Source organism: Pelmatolapia mariae, linkage group LG16_19 (genome assembly GCF_036321145.2).
Source record: "Pelmatolapia mariae isolate MD_Pm_ZW linkage group LG16_19, Pm_UMD_F_2, whole genome shotgun sequence".
Lineage (NCBI taxonomy): Eukaryota > Metazoa > Chordata > Actinopteri > Cichliformes > Cichlidae > Pelmatolapia > Pelmatolapia mariae.
The window spans coordinates 58,943,436-58,960,719 of record NC_086241.1 but is presented as its reverse complement, the minus strand read 5'-3'; the positions used below and the strand labels follow the sequence as shown (position 1 = coordinate 58,960,719).

Genomic DNA, 17,284 nt, shown 5'->3' with positions numbered 1-17,284 from the left:
CTTCAGTAGCAAAAGAGCAAACACTGCCGCACTTTTAATATATAGAGCATGTACTTTTTCTTCTTCTTCTTTTTTATTGGGGGAAGGTTTTCTGACTTTCTCATCTTCATTGTTCCAGGGATTCAGCATGCCCATGTTCTGATCTGGAAACTGGAAAAGATCCTAAGATCAGGATGCTAATCAAGAGTAAACGGAAGAGGAAGGTTTAGCCCAGATCACCTGCCAATCAAGACTCGTAAGATGAAGAAAAAAAATCATTTTTGAAGTACTTTTCTTTCTCTGTAAGACATGATGGAAGGATGCTTTTCAAGAGGATCTTCTGAAACTGCAGGATCTCACCTGGAGGCGAGGATCCGCCCTCTTCAGTCAGGCGGATCGGAGGATCCACAGTGTAGTCTGAACTATTCAAGAGCCTTGTCCTGCTTGTATTCTTCCTCCTCTTCCTCTTCAGCCTGTTGGTTTAGCACTTGTTAGCAGTACCTCTGATGGCGCTCTGGCTGCATAATCCTGCAGCCGGCCGACGAGTACTCTCAGTTTTTACAGCCCTCCCCCCTCGCCTCCCCCCCGTTACACACATGTACAGTTGTTTGCTTCGGCTCCCAGTCTGCAGCGTAACACTCTGTACTGCCCCCACCCCCCTCTTTTGGTGTTGCACTTCACCCCATCTTAAATCCAACTAAATGTTCTATATCTTTGCTCTTAATACCACCCACTGCCCCGTCTCCTCTCTCTGCCATCTCTGAGTCGTTGTATGTGTTGGTGCTGGTGCGTGATATGCGTGTGAAGTGTTGGTGGTGACCTCGGTTAGGCAGTGGAATGTGCACACAGAGGTCAACAGCTGTACACCGACCTGTAGGACGTGATGTAGCTGCCGTGTGTGCATGTGGTGTCAAAGCAAAGAGAGAGCGGTGTTATTTAACAGTGAAGATGCACATCTGACCGAGTACGGAGAGAATCCACACCTCCTCAAATCTTCTGCACACACAACCCTCCAACCCCTAAATAACGGCTTTTTGAACTAATTAAAAAAAAAGTTTAAAAAAAAAAGACAGTAAACATATTTTCAATTCTGTAGCTTTAGTACTAAAGTTTTAAATCAAGTGTGTTTTTGTTTTTGTCTGATGTTTGTACAGCTTTTTCTTGAATATGTACCTTGTTTGTTGCCAAATTGTGGCCTACATACTAAAAAGTATATTCTAGCCCCTCCCCTCCACACCTGTAAGTCATATCCAACAGATACCGATGATACCAGCTTCCACGCGCTGTAGGTCTGATTGCAATCGTTTCGCAGTTCAGTATTACGACAGGTTATCTCTTCAGTTTGTTCATTTTACAGGTGAAAACATTTTGCTACCTGCAGTCAGTGTTAACAGATTCAGAAGATGGAAGATTTGTTGTTCATATCCAGTGCAGTGATGGATCTTTATGTGTGACAGATTTGTTTGAATGTGTTTTGAATGTGTTCAGCCATGCCTCCCCCCCCCCCCAGTTCAATATTTACAACCTTTATTCACTGGCTGGTTTGCAGTCCTGTAAAAATCAAAGACAATTGGATCTTTTCTGCAGTGCAGTTGACATCATTTGCCCCAAAATACTGTAAAAGCCTGTTTGTTTTGTTTTTTTCTGTGAACCTAAATTCTTTTTAATAAAATAAAATCTGTAATCAATTCATGGGCTAGTGTCTGTTGTTGTCAGATACAGCTTTCCACTTGTGTGTTTAATGTGAAGAATGAACAGTTAACCTTCCTTAAAACCACAATATGGATTTCGGGTTTGTTTGGTTTTTTAGATTATTGAATATATTAGGCCTTTGTCAGAGTCCTAGTTTTATATGTTCTATGTTATAGGTCTTCTGAATAGGCACACATTAACCAAAGGTACAATATATAGACAACAGTCTTAAGCCACCTACGCATGACTTTTTTCCCATTCATCTAGAAGAGCATTTCTGAGGTCGGACCTGGATGTTAGACGAGGTGTCCTGGCTCACAGTGTCCATTCTAGTTCAAGCTGAAGGTGTTTGATGGGGGTTGAGGTCAGAGCTCTGCATGGGTCAGTCCGGTTCTTCCGCATCAGACTCATCCAACTATGCCTTTATGGACCCTGCTTTGTTTAGTAGGGTACAGTCATGCTAGAATAGAAAATGTGTCTCCTCAAACTGTCTACACAAAGTTGGAAGGATAGAATTGTCCATAATGCCTTGGCAAGCTGAAACGCTAAGATTCACTAGAACACAGAGGCCAAGGCCAAAACGGTGACCAAGAGCAAGGTTATTATAGTTAACTAAAATTAGATTTAAAATATTTTAGCTAACCAATATCCTTAATTTTAGCATTTGATAGTTTAGTAAAATGTTATAGTTTGCCTGATGAGGTATTGATGGACACACAAAGTTGACTATGGAAATTGAAACTAAATTAAATCAAAAACAAAGAGTCAAAATGTATCGATTAAGAGGTGTAGTTCATCAATTTTGTACACAGGCTGGCCCTCAGACTTTATGCCCTTTAAGTCGTTGAAAACTGTGACCAGTTCAGCTATGACCATTTACCCTTAAACTATGAGACTACACCAGCTCCATCCCATTGTGTCTGTTGTGGGAGCTGGATCTGATCATGCACACTTAAAAGAATGTCTGAGATTCCACCAGATATGATCCAGCGTCTCTGGCAATCGTGACTTTTAAAACAAAGAAAATGAATAAACACGCAGAATATTGAGCCCATGATTTATTTTACAGATGACAGTACAGAGCCTGCCACAGAGAAAAGGCACAGTTCCTGTTGGTAAGGACGTCTCCTTGACCTAAATGGAGGATATCAAATGCTTTAAGTGCCTTTTGAAAGCACCGAACTGTAAAAAACTGATATATAGTATATGAACAACTCTGAAAACATTGCACATGATAACAAACTTTAGTATGTTTGCATTTGCTGCTAACACTAAATCTCTGGCCTCTTAGATAGCCATATCAACAGTAGTTGCCAATATGGCCACTGTGTGTGACTACAGGGTCATTTATTTCAGATGTTTTTAGGGATTTAATATAAACTATAACGTAGTAAAGATACACATCCTGATTTTGTTGCGAGTGCTCTAGTATTTCCTCCAAATACAAAATCAATTATACTTAAAAGAAATCAGGAGTGATCTTCACTTGCTGCTTTCAGTGGAGTGGTAAACTAAATCTAATAGACAGGTTCCCAATGTCACGAGGTACCGTTAAAGGTGGGTGAAAGAAAACTGAGTTTGCTGATCTGCTGTCTGCAAAAAACCCCATTTCATTTGAAATGTAAAATTCAATACAAATGCCTTTCCATAGTGTTAGTGTGGAGAACATTTTCACAGAGGAATGTTGGCGTGCTTCTTCCAGGGATTGACCTGCTTCTTGCTGGCTAGCACCTCTAGATCTTGGCAGATCTTTTTGCGAGTTGTCGCTGGCTTGATGATGTCATCCACGAAACCTAAAACAAGCACAGTTGGATAAAGATGTACTCGGTTTGTTGGCGTATACACTGTAAGCCGATATAGAGCAGGAACAGTCAAAAAAAAAAAGCAGATTTACCTCTGACAGCAGCTGGGAAAGGGTTAGCAAACTTCTCCACGTATTCAGCCTCTGCTTCTGCCTGGTTCTCTTTTCCTCTGAAGATAATCTGAACGGCACCCTGAGGAAAAAAAAGAAGATAACACTGTAAAAATAAAGGAAGCAGAGACAAAGGGACAAACAAAAAACTTAGATGTAATGCGTACCTTGGCACCCATGACAGCGACCTCAGCTGTAGGCCAGGCGTAGTTCACGTCTCCTCTCAAATGTTTTGAGCTCATCACATCATAGGCTCCTCCATACGCCTGGGATGCAAAGACCAAAATAAAAGGATTAATTCAGCAGCAAGCAGCATTTCAGACAGTAAATGAATGCAGATGTAAAATAATCAAAACTGATAAAATGCTAAGCTAACTGTTTGGTTTTTTTGTAGCTGATTCAGACAAAAGATTCCAGTGAAATTATTACAGAGGCTTTTACTCTGAAAAAACTACTGGGGTATTGAGTTATCATCACTGCTCGCAGTTCAACGTGGCAGTTTCATTTCACTGAACTTGGAGGTGCTTTTTGTAGGCAAGGCATTATGAAACATACAGCTGAGCCAGATGTGCAAGAGGAACCTCACACACCTTTCTGGTAATGATGGTTATTTTTGGGACAGTGGCCTCTGCAAAAGCAAAAAGCAGTTTGGCTCCATGTCGGATGATGCCTCCGTACTCCTGAGCTGTGCCTGTTGAGAGAAAACACAGCAGTTCTATTGAATAGGGGTTCAGACTATCAGATTTTCTACAGGTGGTCTGTTCAATCTCATCCAACTCACCAGAGAATCACTGGTCGTTAAACTAAACCGATTAAGTCATGAACTTCAGCATGACAAACATGCGCTGCACATAACCGCAGCCTGTGTGTACATGCATGAGGATATTATCTAAGAATACCTGGCAGGAAGCCTGGCACGTCCACAAACGTGATGATGGGAATGTTGAAAGCATCACAGAAGCGAACAAATCGGGCTCCCTTCACTGAGGAGTTGATGTCCAAACAGCCTGACAAACAAGACAAGTACACAATGGACTGAATGGATTGAGTTTTTTGATTTTAAACTGTTAGCTATTCACATATTTTTCTTACCTGAAGCTACTTTGGGCTGATTACCCACAATGCCCACAGTGCGTCCATTCATACGGGCAAATCCCACCACAATGTTTTTGGCGTAGTTGGGCATGATCTCAAAGAAGTCCCCCTCATCTGCTATCTGATTAAGAAAGGGAACTTTTTTAAACACACCCAAAAAGGAAATGAGATGTTGTGGTACATGTTAGAAGGTGTATGTTTGTGCGCATACTGCATGAATTATGTCCAACATGTCGTAGGCTTTAGTTGACTCTAAAGGGACGATGTTGTCCAATGATGGTACCAGACGGTCGCTGAAAAACGAATGAGACATCAGACAAAAAAGGAGGGGATTTGTGATTAGTTCAATGAGGGCAAAGGTTACTGCCTACCTAGAGTCATGGGACTCCCTGATAGGTGCGGGATCCTGATTGCTAAGTGGCAGGAAGTTGAAAAACTCTCGCAGGTTGAGCAAAGCCTCAATATCATTCTCAAAAGCACGGTGAGCCACACCTACGGAAACGCAATAAGACATTTTAACGAGAGTTTCTCTCAAATGAGTTAAACATCCTGACTTGAGCAGTAATCCTTGATTAGATTTCATTTGCTAAACAGATTTAACAAGATGCTGTGAAAAAGTCTTAAACCACCCCTCATTTCTGTATATTGTGCTGGGAAAATAGGCAAAAGAAACATGCAAACAAGAATGAAAACAAACTGCATAAAGCAAAAGCAGGTTTGCACAATTCTAACAAGCCTGAAAGTCAATATTTGGTATGACTACCTTTATTTTTCAACACAGCATGAACTTAAGTAAGGTTTCTTTAAGTAGTCTTCAGAATTCCTGAAGGACATTCAAAGCTCTTCTTTGGATGTTGGCAGCTTTTTGTTCAATTCTCTGTAACATTCTCCCATACTCCTTCAATAAGGTTGAGGTCCAGCTTCCATTGTGTGTTTTTTTATTTAGGTATGCTTTTATTGAATTGGCAGGGATCACCATTGTACTAAGGGTGGCTCAAATGAAGTTCATGCCAATCAGATGCTTTCCAGATGGTCATGTACGATGGATCCATCATGAACTACATTCATTTTCTGTGTTCATAATTCCATCAATTCAGACAAAATCTCCAAAACCACTGGCTGAAATTCATCCCCAAACCATGAAAGATCCTCCACTGTGTTTTACAGATGGCTGTAAACTGTGTCAGGTCTCTTTTTTCCAATTTCTTAATGACTTTCACATACAGTTTAATTGCAGCAAATAGTTTTTAGGCCTGTTATTTCTTGTTTTGTTCTACACTTATTCAGTTTTTGGGAATCACTTCTTAGTGCAAAACATACAGTTTTATGCATGCCAAAGTGTTTAAAAAATTTACTTAAAAAAGTCAGGACTGAAAATGAGAGAAAAAGCAGCCAATGTCTAAAGAAAACTTTGAAAAACACCAGAAATCCTGAAAAACTACTACTCACGACCACTTTAAACAAGTATAAAGAAAGCCTGGCTCCTTTGGAAGAAAAACATAAAGAAATGAAGGGTGGCTCAAGACCGGCTCAGACTGGTAAATGTGACAAACCTAAAGCCAGTGCTGGCAAAGTACCAGTGATTGCTTCGTTTACAAAACTCTTCAACATCCACATATAAAAAGAGTCTGACCGGATACGGTGGTATGAGTTTTGGCTCCACCAAGCTCCTCCTGAGTCACATCTTCATTGGTGACAGACTTGACAACATCAGGCCCTGTGATGAACAGGTATGACGTGTCCTAAACACACAAACACCAATGTTTCTGTGCATATTGGAATTGAATGCATCTCTTCTCTAAACACAAAATAGCATTTGCGTGCCCGTTTGGAAATATTTCAGGACTTTTTCATATTTCTTGCAGCTTAAATAGCATAAAACTAATATTTTACCTACAGTGGATTTTACTGTGTCAGCTACATACCTTAACCATGAAGGTGAAATCTGTGAGAGCAGGAGAGTACACGGCTCCTCCTGCACACGGACCCATGATGAGGGAGATCTGAGGGATGACTCCTGAAGCCATCACGTTCCTCTGGAAACAAGAACACGTACAGTGTCAGAAATATGACACCAGATGTTGATGATGAGTTTACGGACATGACTCCCGCCATTTATGTGGAATGTTAAACCCACAAAAATGGAGGGCTTCAAGTTTCTGAGCTCAAAAATTGTCAGGTGCAAAACTTGACATTTTAAATTGATTTACATGAAAAGGTCTGCACAAATATATATAAATGAAATACCAGGAATATATCTGCATATCCAGCCAGAGATTCCACTCCTTCCTGGATCCGAGCTCCTCCAGAGTCGTTCAGCCCGATTACCGGAGCCCCGACTGTCATGGCCTGGTCCATGATCTGACCACAGATTTAAAAGTGGCACATCAAATGAGGAAATGACCAAAGACAAACACACCCATACAGATGCTGAATGGGTGTGTTTGATCACAGCTGACAAGCACGATGTTTAATGTTACTGTGAAACATCTGTATACCTTACATATCTTCTGTGCATGAGCTCCAGACAGACTTCCGCCAAAAACTGTGAAGTCCTGCAAAAAACACAGAGTGCAAGACAAAGAGAATGTCACATAAAATCGAGTTGCCACGCTTTGCCACATGTAGGTTTTCTGTACAATGAATGAACACTGTACCTGACTAAAAACATAAACGAGCCTGCCATTGATTCTACCTCGGCCTGTCACAACGCTGTCACCGGGGAACTATGAGAGAAAAAAATGATCAAAATTCACTCAAAATGTCGCAAAATAAGAAACACGCTGCTGCAAGAGGTATTTGTGCACGACCTGTTACCTTGTTTCTGTCCTGCTCCATGCCGAAGTCGGCGCAACGGTGTTCCACAAACATGTCCGTCTCTACAAAGGATTCAGGGTCAAGCAGTAGTTGCACTCGCTCCCTGGCTGTCAGCTTACCCTGGACCGCATCACAATGGTAAATTTATTACAGTCATGCATCAGATATGTCACTCATCAGAAAACTTGCCTGCCACACTGCAAAAGCTGTGGTTTTGATGTGTCTGGTTGCTTTAGATCAATGTTTCAAGTGTTGCATACCATAAGCAAAGCTGCCTCTTTATAGGAGTTTACTTCCCTAATTTGTCAGGTCTTATTATTTAATCCCTTACCAGTTTGTGAGCTGTTTAATTGTCAGAGTTTTATCCCAATCTCATAAAATAAATCATTACATATACCTTAAAAACATTTGTTATTGTGAAGTTTGTTGTTTAAATAAAATTAACCCTTTCAGGGCTAAAACAAATAATAACAATGAAAATAATAAACTTTTGTTTAAGAGGTGTGAGAGAGACCAGCAAAACAAACAAGCCCCTGAGCCTGACATTTAAAACACCAACCTCCTGGCTGCCAATGCATTTGAAGCATATGATATTATACAATTAAAAGAAGTATATGTTAATATAAAAAATAACAGCCTCGGTCTGCGATAGCTGATTTTACCCTTTTATGTTGTGCCTCTATCCTTTGCTGACCTCCCCCCTGCAGCGCCGCCTCTCGCTTCTGGTCAATCCTCTCTTTAACGGACAGGTGGCTGGCGGAGTACCAGCGGCACGACCGATGCAGACTCGTCTGCGGTACTGTTACCGATACTGCGCCATATTTTACTCGCGCCACGCTCCTTAAGGACACCTTCAAACCATTTATCAGTCCGCAACTGCTTCGAACAACACTGATGGCCGCCATCATTGCTGTGCGTGTAAGTTCTTCTTCTTTAGTGTTTAATGTCTGTTGACAAGCCAGCGTTGGGGCGCCACCAAGTGGACTGGAGACGATCGATAAAGAGGGAGGAAAACCCTTTTCTGAGCTTAATTTTATGTTGAACATATATGGTTTTTTTTCACATCTTACTTGCTGTTTGTTATATCCGTTTATTTCAATAGAACTGTCAGGGGATATAGTGCATACTAACAAATGATCTGCTACACTTTTCTTATGTATTTCACTAAATTCGTAGGAGCCATCTGTTAGTATCAAAACACTAGGCCTGCAGAATCTATATAGTTCTGAACTATGCACTAGAATCAGGGAAGACTGAAACCATCGAGCTATACTTGTAAATAGCACAATTCTTGCTTTTTGCCTTTATATCACCCCAAACAAATGAGGTTTTATCTTAAGATGTTCCCAAGCCTTCAAATACTCCTGAGATGTGTCACAATAGCATCTGGAATATAACTCAGTAATTCCATCATTTAATTTAAATGATTCTTAAAGGGACCTTTGTGTGTCGTTTGCATGTCTGAGTGACTCTGCAAGCCTCTAACTCCAGTTCAAAAAGAGGCATGCTAGCTCAGCTGGTGATTCTGAACTGGCTGTAGTTGTGGATGTGAAGGTGAATGGTTTCCTGTCTCTAAGCATCAGCCCTGCAATAGACTTACAAATGTCCTCTTGCTATAAATGTGTGGAAGAGAGTGTCCTGCTCTTCTGCATTATTGTGTGGCATGGGAGGTTCTCTGTGGTAGAGATGAAGGCTCTGCTGAGGGTGGTGAAAGCTGGCGCCCCCCCCACAGACATCACCAGCAGATGCAGGGAAATTGCCTCCTCTTTCTTGAAAGACTCCCCTTCAGGCAGGAAGCTGTGATCTAGAGCAGAACCACCAGACTGAGGAAGGATCTTTTTCCCTGAGGCGGTAAGACTTTTAAACTCTGCTGGTGCTCTGTAGTCTCTGCTACAGCCAGAGGTAACAGATATGATAAATCACTTGTGTCTTTGCACTACCCTCTTCACATGTTTGTTTTATGTCTTAATATGTGCTTAATATTTCCTATTTAAAATAATAAAAAGAAAAACCTGACATGATTGCAAATTTTAATTTCAGCTCATGAGAATACATGTGCTGGAAATACAATGAAAACCCTATAAATCCCTAAATCCTTTGCCCGACAACAGCTGGGATAGACTCCAGCCCAGTTGCAATCCTGACCTGGATGAGCAGTAGAGAATGGCTTCTTAAAAGCTCTTTCCCCCCCCTATTTCCAGGTGTATCCCTGAAACCCCAGAATAAAGTATATATTTTATATTTTGACATTTGTTCTCAGCTTATTTATATAGTCCACTATACCAAATCATATGACACATAGATGTCTGTCCTTGCTCAAATGCTGTCCATGCCATCTTCTGCTGCCTTGAAAAACCGATGACTTGAGGATTTTTGGTTTAGTTATTTCAGTTTAAATCCCCACTGTGTGCAAATTTTTCACTTCATCTACTGCAGCTGTGAGCTGATTTTTCTTTGTCGTGTTTTATACACTTTGCTCAACCTGGGAAAATAATGTAGTTGGTCATTATTTTCTGCAAGTTCTAGGACAACAGCGGGCGGGGAATCAAATGATGAAATTTTGACCAATAGCGAAAGGGGGGCGAGCTCGTGCAGCCAATCAGAAAACAGAAAGTCCTCGCAACAGCTGGTGGGCAGGAGCTCTGCCCATCTTGGATGTCATGTTACAGGGACATTATGCCCCGAGTTTATATTGTAAAGCAGACCTTCCTGCCAGCTTTAGCGCTGTCACTCTACAATTGCAGGGTTATTTATGTCCCAACCACGAATTTGAAAATAATGAATTCACAAAATACATAAAAATTATACCTGCCCTAAACGTAGTTTTTAAAAAAGCGATTCCAAAATACGATTTAAATACAAAGTGGCATTTTTCTCTTACCCCCAACTTCATGATCACCAAATTGCATGTCAAGTATAACAGTTAAAATAAGTTGTAAATCCACCTTTTCTGTTTTTATTTTGTTAATACATGTTTCTTCGAACAGTTACATACGTTTTTTTAACATCTTCATATGCTCTGCACCTTGTGCACCACGGGTGTACCAAAGGTCAGTCATCTTTGACATATTTTGTATTTTTAGCTATATCTTTTCTGACTCGACTGAGTGTGACACTCTAACCAATGCAACCCTGTTACCCGTATTACCAAAAGAAGATACATTTATTTTTAGTTTCCTTCTTTTATTTATATTATTATATTTCTCCAGTGTCCAAAGATACAGTCCAGTGACTGTATCTTTTTTCTGAGAAAACAGTAATGACAAAAAATAATATATCCATTCAGTCATGTTAACTTGAGAACCCGGTTACTCTAATTTTAACCCTCTTACATGTAATTTGTAATAAAATAATAATGCCTGTGAATCAGCGTTTATTTGCGAATTAAAAATGTATTCTATACATATATGAAAAAACTGGTAAAATTCCCCAAAATGTAAATTGTTATGCATAAAGTAGCCCCGTGCTTAAGGAAGTTTTTCCACCCTCTTATTAAAATAAAAATAAATTTTAAGTAGCGTGTTGCTACGTAGTTTATGACCATTTATAATCGTTACAGTGAGGAAATAAAGCGATGGAGGACACGGGAAAGGCGCTGCGGTAACCACGGTAACTAGTGGAAATCTCGCGTGATGATCATGCCTGTAGAGAGGGGTTTATGCGAGGAAAAGTGGAAAATCGAATGATTGATGCATTTGCAAAACGGCAAGTTAGCTATGTTTCGGTCACATCTCTCCGAGCATTACAGCAAAACGTACCAAAATTGCAGAATTTTTCTTAGCCGGTCGCATTTTGCTCCTACGTGCGACGTATAAAGCCACCCAGGGGGGTTAGTGATACGGTTGACTCTTCGCTAGCTAAATCGACTAGCCATGCTAACGCTAGCTTGTTAGCTTTGTTTACATCAAGTGCGCGCCTGGAATCTGTTAACGGATTTCTGACCCGGCGAATTCATGATCTCGTCAGTCCGTTGTTCAGTTAAACATCGACGAGGAGACTGGGTTGTAGAGTAGATTGGCTCTATGGCTATCATCGATGATCTCTTATGCAAAACGTCCGGCTGATGCAGTAAGCTAATGTTAGCTACGTAATGCTAACCTTTTAATTATGGGTGATTTGCTCATTCGAGTCAGCGTTTGCCCTTAGACTTTGTTGGAGATGAGTATAATTATAACTCTAATAGGTCCGAATTAACAGGAACTGTAACTGTGATATGAAAGAGTTCGCTGGTTAAATGTAATGACTGCGAACCGGTGATGCTAACCTTAGGTAGCCACCTGCCAAGCTAGCTAACGTGCGCGTTTAGCGATAACCGCCTCACCATGGTCGTTGTTTCATATTGTATATATTACTGATTCATGATTAACATCTCTTTTGCCACACTGGAGTGACTGCTTGTTGCGTCGCTAGACCAATTTACATCCCCTCCATCACCGTGAGGCTAGGCTCTCTTTACGTTGCGACGAGCCGCTGGATTTTTTTCCTTCCACGGACCGTGTTTCCCTGAGGCTGCGGAGCACATCGCCATGAACCCGGTTAATGCAACCGCTCTCTACGTGTCTGCCAGCCGGGCCGTGCTGCAGTGCGACCCGCGGCAGCCTCATTCCTTCGCAGAGATGTACAAACTACTGCCCTTCTTCCGAAAGTCCCTCGCATGTCTTGTCTGTGGTAAGTGATTTGAGAATATTATAGCAACACAACACACTTTCAGTCCAGCTTTAATGTTATTTGCGACACTGAATTCAGTTTTGAGCCATACATTGGCTGAATTGTATTAAAAACTAATTACCATTAATATTGACTGAAGTGTCCGTGGGCGTGCGTGTGATCGCAGCAGTTGTGACACGATTTGTCGCTCTTGTCTCCGTGGTCTCCTTGGCAACCGAGGCTGGAGCACCAGTCATCCGTCCTCTTGACAAGACAGATGACTGCTCCGTTGTTGTGCCTGCTGCAGAGCCATGTGTTTCTTATTCATGCTTTATTTACCAGCCCGCTTAGCTAGTGGAATATATGAGCTGACACAGCTTGCACTGAGGAGACGGGCAATATTGACAGAGCTATGCGCGACAACATTTTTGACCTTTCCCTATTATTTGACAGCGGTTTTGCTATGCTTAATTCTCCTGTGAAATATTCAGTCAGAATTACATGTTTGGTTATGTAAGCAGTAAATATCAATAATATTTCTGTTAAGCTCATTTGGTTCTTATTTGCTTATTAACAAAAATGTTTGGTGCAGATATGGTTCTGGCTAGTTCAGTTGATATGTAGATTCCTAACAAGTCGTTGATAAACTGGTAAAAGTTCATTAACTGAACTTTTTATCAAATATTTTGATACTAACTTAATCAATTAAGCACTTGTTCCATGTTTTTCACCTTTATGAATTGCAGCTTTCTCTGATTCATTTCACTTTGACTGGATCATTTTTTGGGTCCTTGACTGTTGATCAGACAGAGCAGGATATTTTCCATCTCTGTGATGTTGTGGTAGTGATATATAATTATAGGATATAATAATATATGCTTATGCTGCTCCCTTGTCACATTTTTAATTTGGCAAAGCCGGTGCCTTTCCTGACCCAACCCCAAAGGGATTTGTCTTTCCAGCTGGAATTGAACTGGGGACCTTTTGCTTGCCAAGTGAATTTGTAATCCACTATGCTATAGTTGTTAGTTTATAGCTGTTGTTGCTTTAAAAAAATCACAAATGTATCTGTAAGAATGATAATTAAGAAATGGTTATTGTAGCTCATTGAGAATACAGCTGTTTCTATAAAGCTATGATTACGTGAGGTGGAGCTGAGTATAAATGTCTCATGGCCAGCTATATACTGTGCCATAGTAACTGTGCCTTTGTTTAAAGGTACTAAACAGGTGGATTTTTTTTCTCATTTTTCTCTCAGGTAAACTGCTTCAGGATCCGATTTCTCAGACACATCCAGAGTGTCAGCATTATGTCTGCTTGGGCTGTAAAGGCCAGAAAATGCAGATAAGGCCATCATGCAGCCGTTGTAAGGACCACTCCTCCTTCCAGGAGAACAAACAGCTCTCTTTACTGGTGCAGTGTTACAGGAAGCTCTGCTTCTATGTAATTCATTCACCGTTGCTGTCGTGTGTCAGCAACCATGTAGGAGGGTCTCCAGAGGTAATGGCTTTGCTAGAAGAGGTGCTATTGTCGCAAAAAGACGAGATGGAAGACCCAAGTCTAATGCACGAAGATGTGAATCCCTCAGCTCCTGAGTCCCTTACGCCCACAGAGGCACCACCTGCTCCTGCAGAGCTCTCAGCTGTACCTCAGAGCTCTTCCTCTAATCCTCCCTGTTTCAATGGACCACAGGAATGCAATGGAGACGTGCTGGAGGACGTAGATCCCTCTTCTCCTGAGCTGGAGGTATGCGAGCTGGTAGAGGAGCAGGCACAGGCAGGCCTGTCTGTATCCAATACCGGTTGTGGAGGATTGGAACTGAGTCTGACCACTGGACGTTTAGCCCCAACACCAGGCACTGTGTGCTCACTCAGGGATGGGGATTCAAGTAGCAGGGAAGTGGAGGAGGGGGAGGTGTTGCTCCTCAGTGTGGAAGAGGTGTTACAGACATTGGATCCCCTTCAACCTGGTCGAGACTCTCTTCATACACAGCCGGTTAGGACACATACTCACACACACACAGCTACGGACAGAGCACACACTCAGATGTACATACAGCTGGATGCAGCTCACAACTACACACAGATTCAAACAGGCAGGACTAATACAGTGGCAGGCCATGGTGCTCACACACATACATCTTCCTTTGACCCTCCTTCAGCCTCCAAGCCCCCACCAGTCCGCCTTAACCGTAAACGATCTCATTCAGAGAGTGACAGGGAAAAAGTGAAACCTCTCCCGATTGCTTCTATCCTGCAGGGCTCTTCCTCAAACTCACACACTCCTAATCCCTCTCACACACTGCACACACAGCCACCCACGCCTTCCCTAACAGTACCAGCACACACATACTCATCGCTTCCCAACGGAGCACCTCCTAAGCCCAGTCGACCTGCGCCGAACCACAATAAAGGTGCCAGGAAACATCCGGAGCCAAGCCCTAAGAAGCCACATGTCAAGGCTCGCACTGGTGGCGCTTCCAAGACAAAGGAAAGAAGCAAAGACCAGCGGTTGATGGCAGGCTGCCTGGTACCTTCAGCACCTGCGAGGCCTCCATATAAGAAGCCAGTGGAGAAGAAGGGCTGTAAATGTGGAAGAGCCACTCAGAATCCATCTGTGTTGACCTGCAGGGGACAGCGTTGTCCCTGTTATTCAAACCGCAAGGTAAAACCATTAATCTATTAAATGAGCACATTATACACTTAAAGATTAATGCTGTCATTATGTGAGTTTGTGTAGATTGTTCATGCTGCTATTTTATAATGTGTTAGTGTAAACATATGACAACTATGTTTTAGTACTTTTGTTTTTAACCCAAAGAAAACAAGTAATGGGAAAAATAGATGATGTATTAGTCTGCTATTAGATGAAGCTGATCAGTGCTTGAACGTTTTATTTTAAGTAAAAATATGCCTTTATAGACCTGTTTAAACCTTGTGGCATTATTAGATGTGTTAAAAAAAACTTTAATGTTATTGTTTTTTGGGTTTTTTTTTGCATTTTAAATGTAAATACAGTGATATTCAAACCTAGTAAAGGCATGTTTTTGTATTCTTTTGTGACAGTATCAGAAACTGAGAGCTTTGCATCTTTTGTGCCACACTGGCCCTGTGTAGCTAGAGTAACACTGTTGTCTGTTTTCTCTGATCTTTCGCAGGCATGCTTGGACTGCATCTGTCGAGGTTGCCAGAACTCCTACATGGCCAATGGTGAGAAAAAGCTCGAGGCCTTTGCAGTGCCAGAGAAGGCCTTAGAACAGACGCGGCTTACGCTTGGTATCAACCTCACCAGCATCACAGCAGCCGCCGCCCTCCGCAACCCGGCAACCACCAGCATCCGCGCAAACACCCTCCTCAACGTTGCCACCGCAACAGGGACCCCCGTTTCGACAGCTTTCCTGTCCCCCAGCCCCCCACAAGAGCCCAACTATGAGGAGAGCCTCGAGTTGCTGATCGGATGAGAGGCTGGGACTCCAAAAATAGACAGCATGGTGCTGATAGAATGTGACAACTCATCATTGTCTGTCAGAAAACGTGTACCTACCCCATTGAGGGGAAGGAAATCTAAGGCAGCTATGGGTCTGTCCTGTCCTGTAATCTGCTTTCCTTCTGTGTCAGAAAATGCTGAGTAGTACAACTAGCATGGGTGTGCCAAAGCCTCCTGTATTGTGCCTGTGTGCCAGTGTTTATTGTTGCCTGTCTCTAGTTAACACTTAAACTCGGTTCTTAGGCTGTTCTGTACATCACAGGTGCTTTTTTTTTCATTCATAGACCACAGACATACTCTAAGAGGCAATAGAAACTTATCACAGGTTTTGTTTGTGTGTACACTCACAAGTATTCGAGTATCTGTGAATCCCCCCTACCCCCCACATTTGGTGCAACAACAACTACATCATCATCATATCAAGGTTACAGCATTTTTCATGTTTGAGTATTAGTCCTTAAGCTTTAGAAATACATAATTTGTGTCAGGACAGCCCTTACTAATCTTTAACCCTCTGTGTGTTCACACCATAATTGTGAAGGACTCTTGTGACTTATATATGTAGATCGTATGTCTCACACAAGACTGTATGCCTTTTCTAGCTCATTAATTCACTCAATCCAAGTACTGTCGGATGTTAACGAATTTGTCTTAATGAACTTGACTGATGCAGGCATTGTACAGGCAGCAAGATAATATCAAAGCACTTGGCTGGTTCCACAGTTTGTGAGTGTGTGTGTAAGTGTTTGTGTGTATGTGCCTGGTGAGATTTACTGTAATGTCAGTGGGAAGGCGGTTGTTGGGTTGTGAGCACTTAGTCTGATTGATTGGCCAAATTACAACTAAAACCGTTCTTAGCATAGCAATAGGAGCACCAACACGGAGGCTCTCAGCTCCAGTGCACGCATACACAGTTGTTTACAGTATTGCCATTTTAGACTTCAGCTGACTGTTTTCAAAAACAGTTATTCTGTTATGCTTTGGTTATGGGATTGTACATGACTCTGTGTGTGTATAGATAAACCGAAGCCATAGGTCGTCATTTACAAGATAAAATATGCTCTGTCCATGGATTTTTTTCCCCCACACTTGTAGTGTTCAGACTGATCGGAGACCAACTCAGAGACTATTTTTGATACCAAGCGTTTAAGATTTGGTACCACTGTCTTTCCTTTTGGTTAAATCACAATGAAGCCCTCCCATAACTCAACATGCTGTGTTGTCCGCATTTGTGTTTACTGTCTCGGCTGTAACTACAATATGTTTGTTAGTCCAGTCCAGTGACCAAAAAAAGACTGAAGACCACCCACACACCTTGGTGGTTCTTTATTGGCAAGAAATTAGAAGGTGAATTATAATATGACTTATCTTCCTCTCTCTCTGTGTGTGTGTGTGTGTGTGTGTGTGTGTGTGTGTGTGTGTGTGTGTGTGTGTGTGTGTGTGTGTGTGTGTGTGTGTGTCAAAATGTATTTCTTTTGGGCATTACTTGAACCCTGATTAAGTTTTTGTTTTTGGTATTGATTTTTTTTTTTAAGTGTAAAAACTCTTGTTTGGGAGTGATTATTATTGCTGAAACATTCACTGCCATATTATGGAAACATGTACTACAACATGAATTAAACGATAGTTTTTTACTTTTTCAGTATTGTGTCTTAA

At 41.7% G+C, this 17,284-nt stretch overlaps 3 protein-coding genes across 4 annotated transcripts in view; 2 read left to right on the top strand and 1 right to left on the bottom strand.

The window, feature by feature from the left end:
• stag1a (STAG1 cohesin complex component a) overlaps positions 1–1,667 on the top strand; it is a 38,743-nt gene extending 37,076 nt beyond the window's left edge. The window contains 1 exon segment of the mRNA XM_063497823.1: positions 119–1,667. Within this exon segment, the coding sequence (XP_063353893.1) occupies positions 119–142 (24 nt within the window). The 3' untranslated portion in view covers positions 143–1,667.
• Positions 1,668–2,714: 1,047 nt separating this feature from the next.
• Positions 2,715–8,418, bottom strand: pccb (propionyl-CoA carboxylase subunit beta). Of its 2 annotated transcripts, XM_063497896.1 has the most exons (15): positions 8,158–8,418; positions 7,496–7,615; positions 7,336–7,404; positions 7,177–7,233; positions 6,926–7,039; positions 6,604–6,714; positions 6,312–6,420; positions 5,050–5,170; positions 4,890–4,971; positions 4,676–4,799; positions 4,483–4,590; positions 4,174–4,274; positions 3,751–3,849; positions 3,566–3,665; positions 2,715–3,464 (listed from the first exon to the last, which is right to left on the bottom strand). In XM_063497896.1, the coding sequence occupies exons 1-15, from the start codon at positions 8,401–8,403 to the stop codon at positions 3,343–3,345; spliced, it is 1,683 nt and encodes a 560-aa protein (XP_063353966.1). In that variant the 5' UTR covers positions 8,404–8,418; the 3' UTR covers positions 2,715–3,342. The 2 variants fall into 2 exon arrangements, with proteins under 2 accessions (XP_063353966.1, XP_063353965.1); XM_063497895.1 differs by having other exon boundaries at positions 7,177–7,404.
• Positions 8,419–11,047: 2,629 nt separating this feature from the next.
• On the top strand, positions 11,048–17,284 carry LOC134644932 (E3 ubiquitin-protein ligase MSL2-like). Its single transcript, XM_063498122.1, has 3 exons — positions 11,048–12,163; positions 13,401–14,806; positions 15,300–17,284. Exons 1-3 carry the CDS (start codon positions 12,022–12,024, stop codon positions 15,600–15,602), a joined length of 1,851 nt encoding a protein of 616 aa, XP_063354192.1. The 5' UTR covers positions 11,048–12,021; the 3' UTR covers positions 15,603–17,284.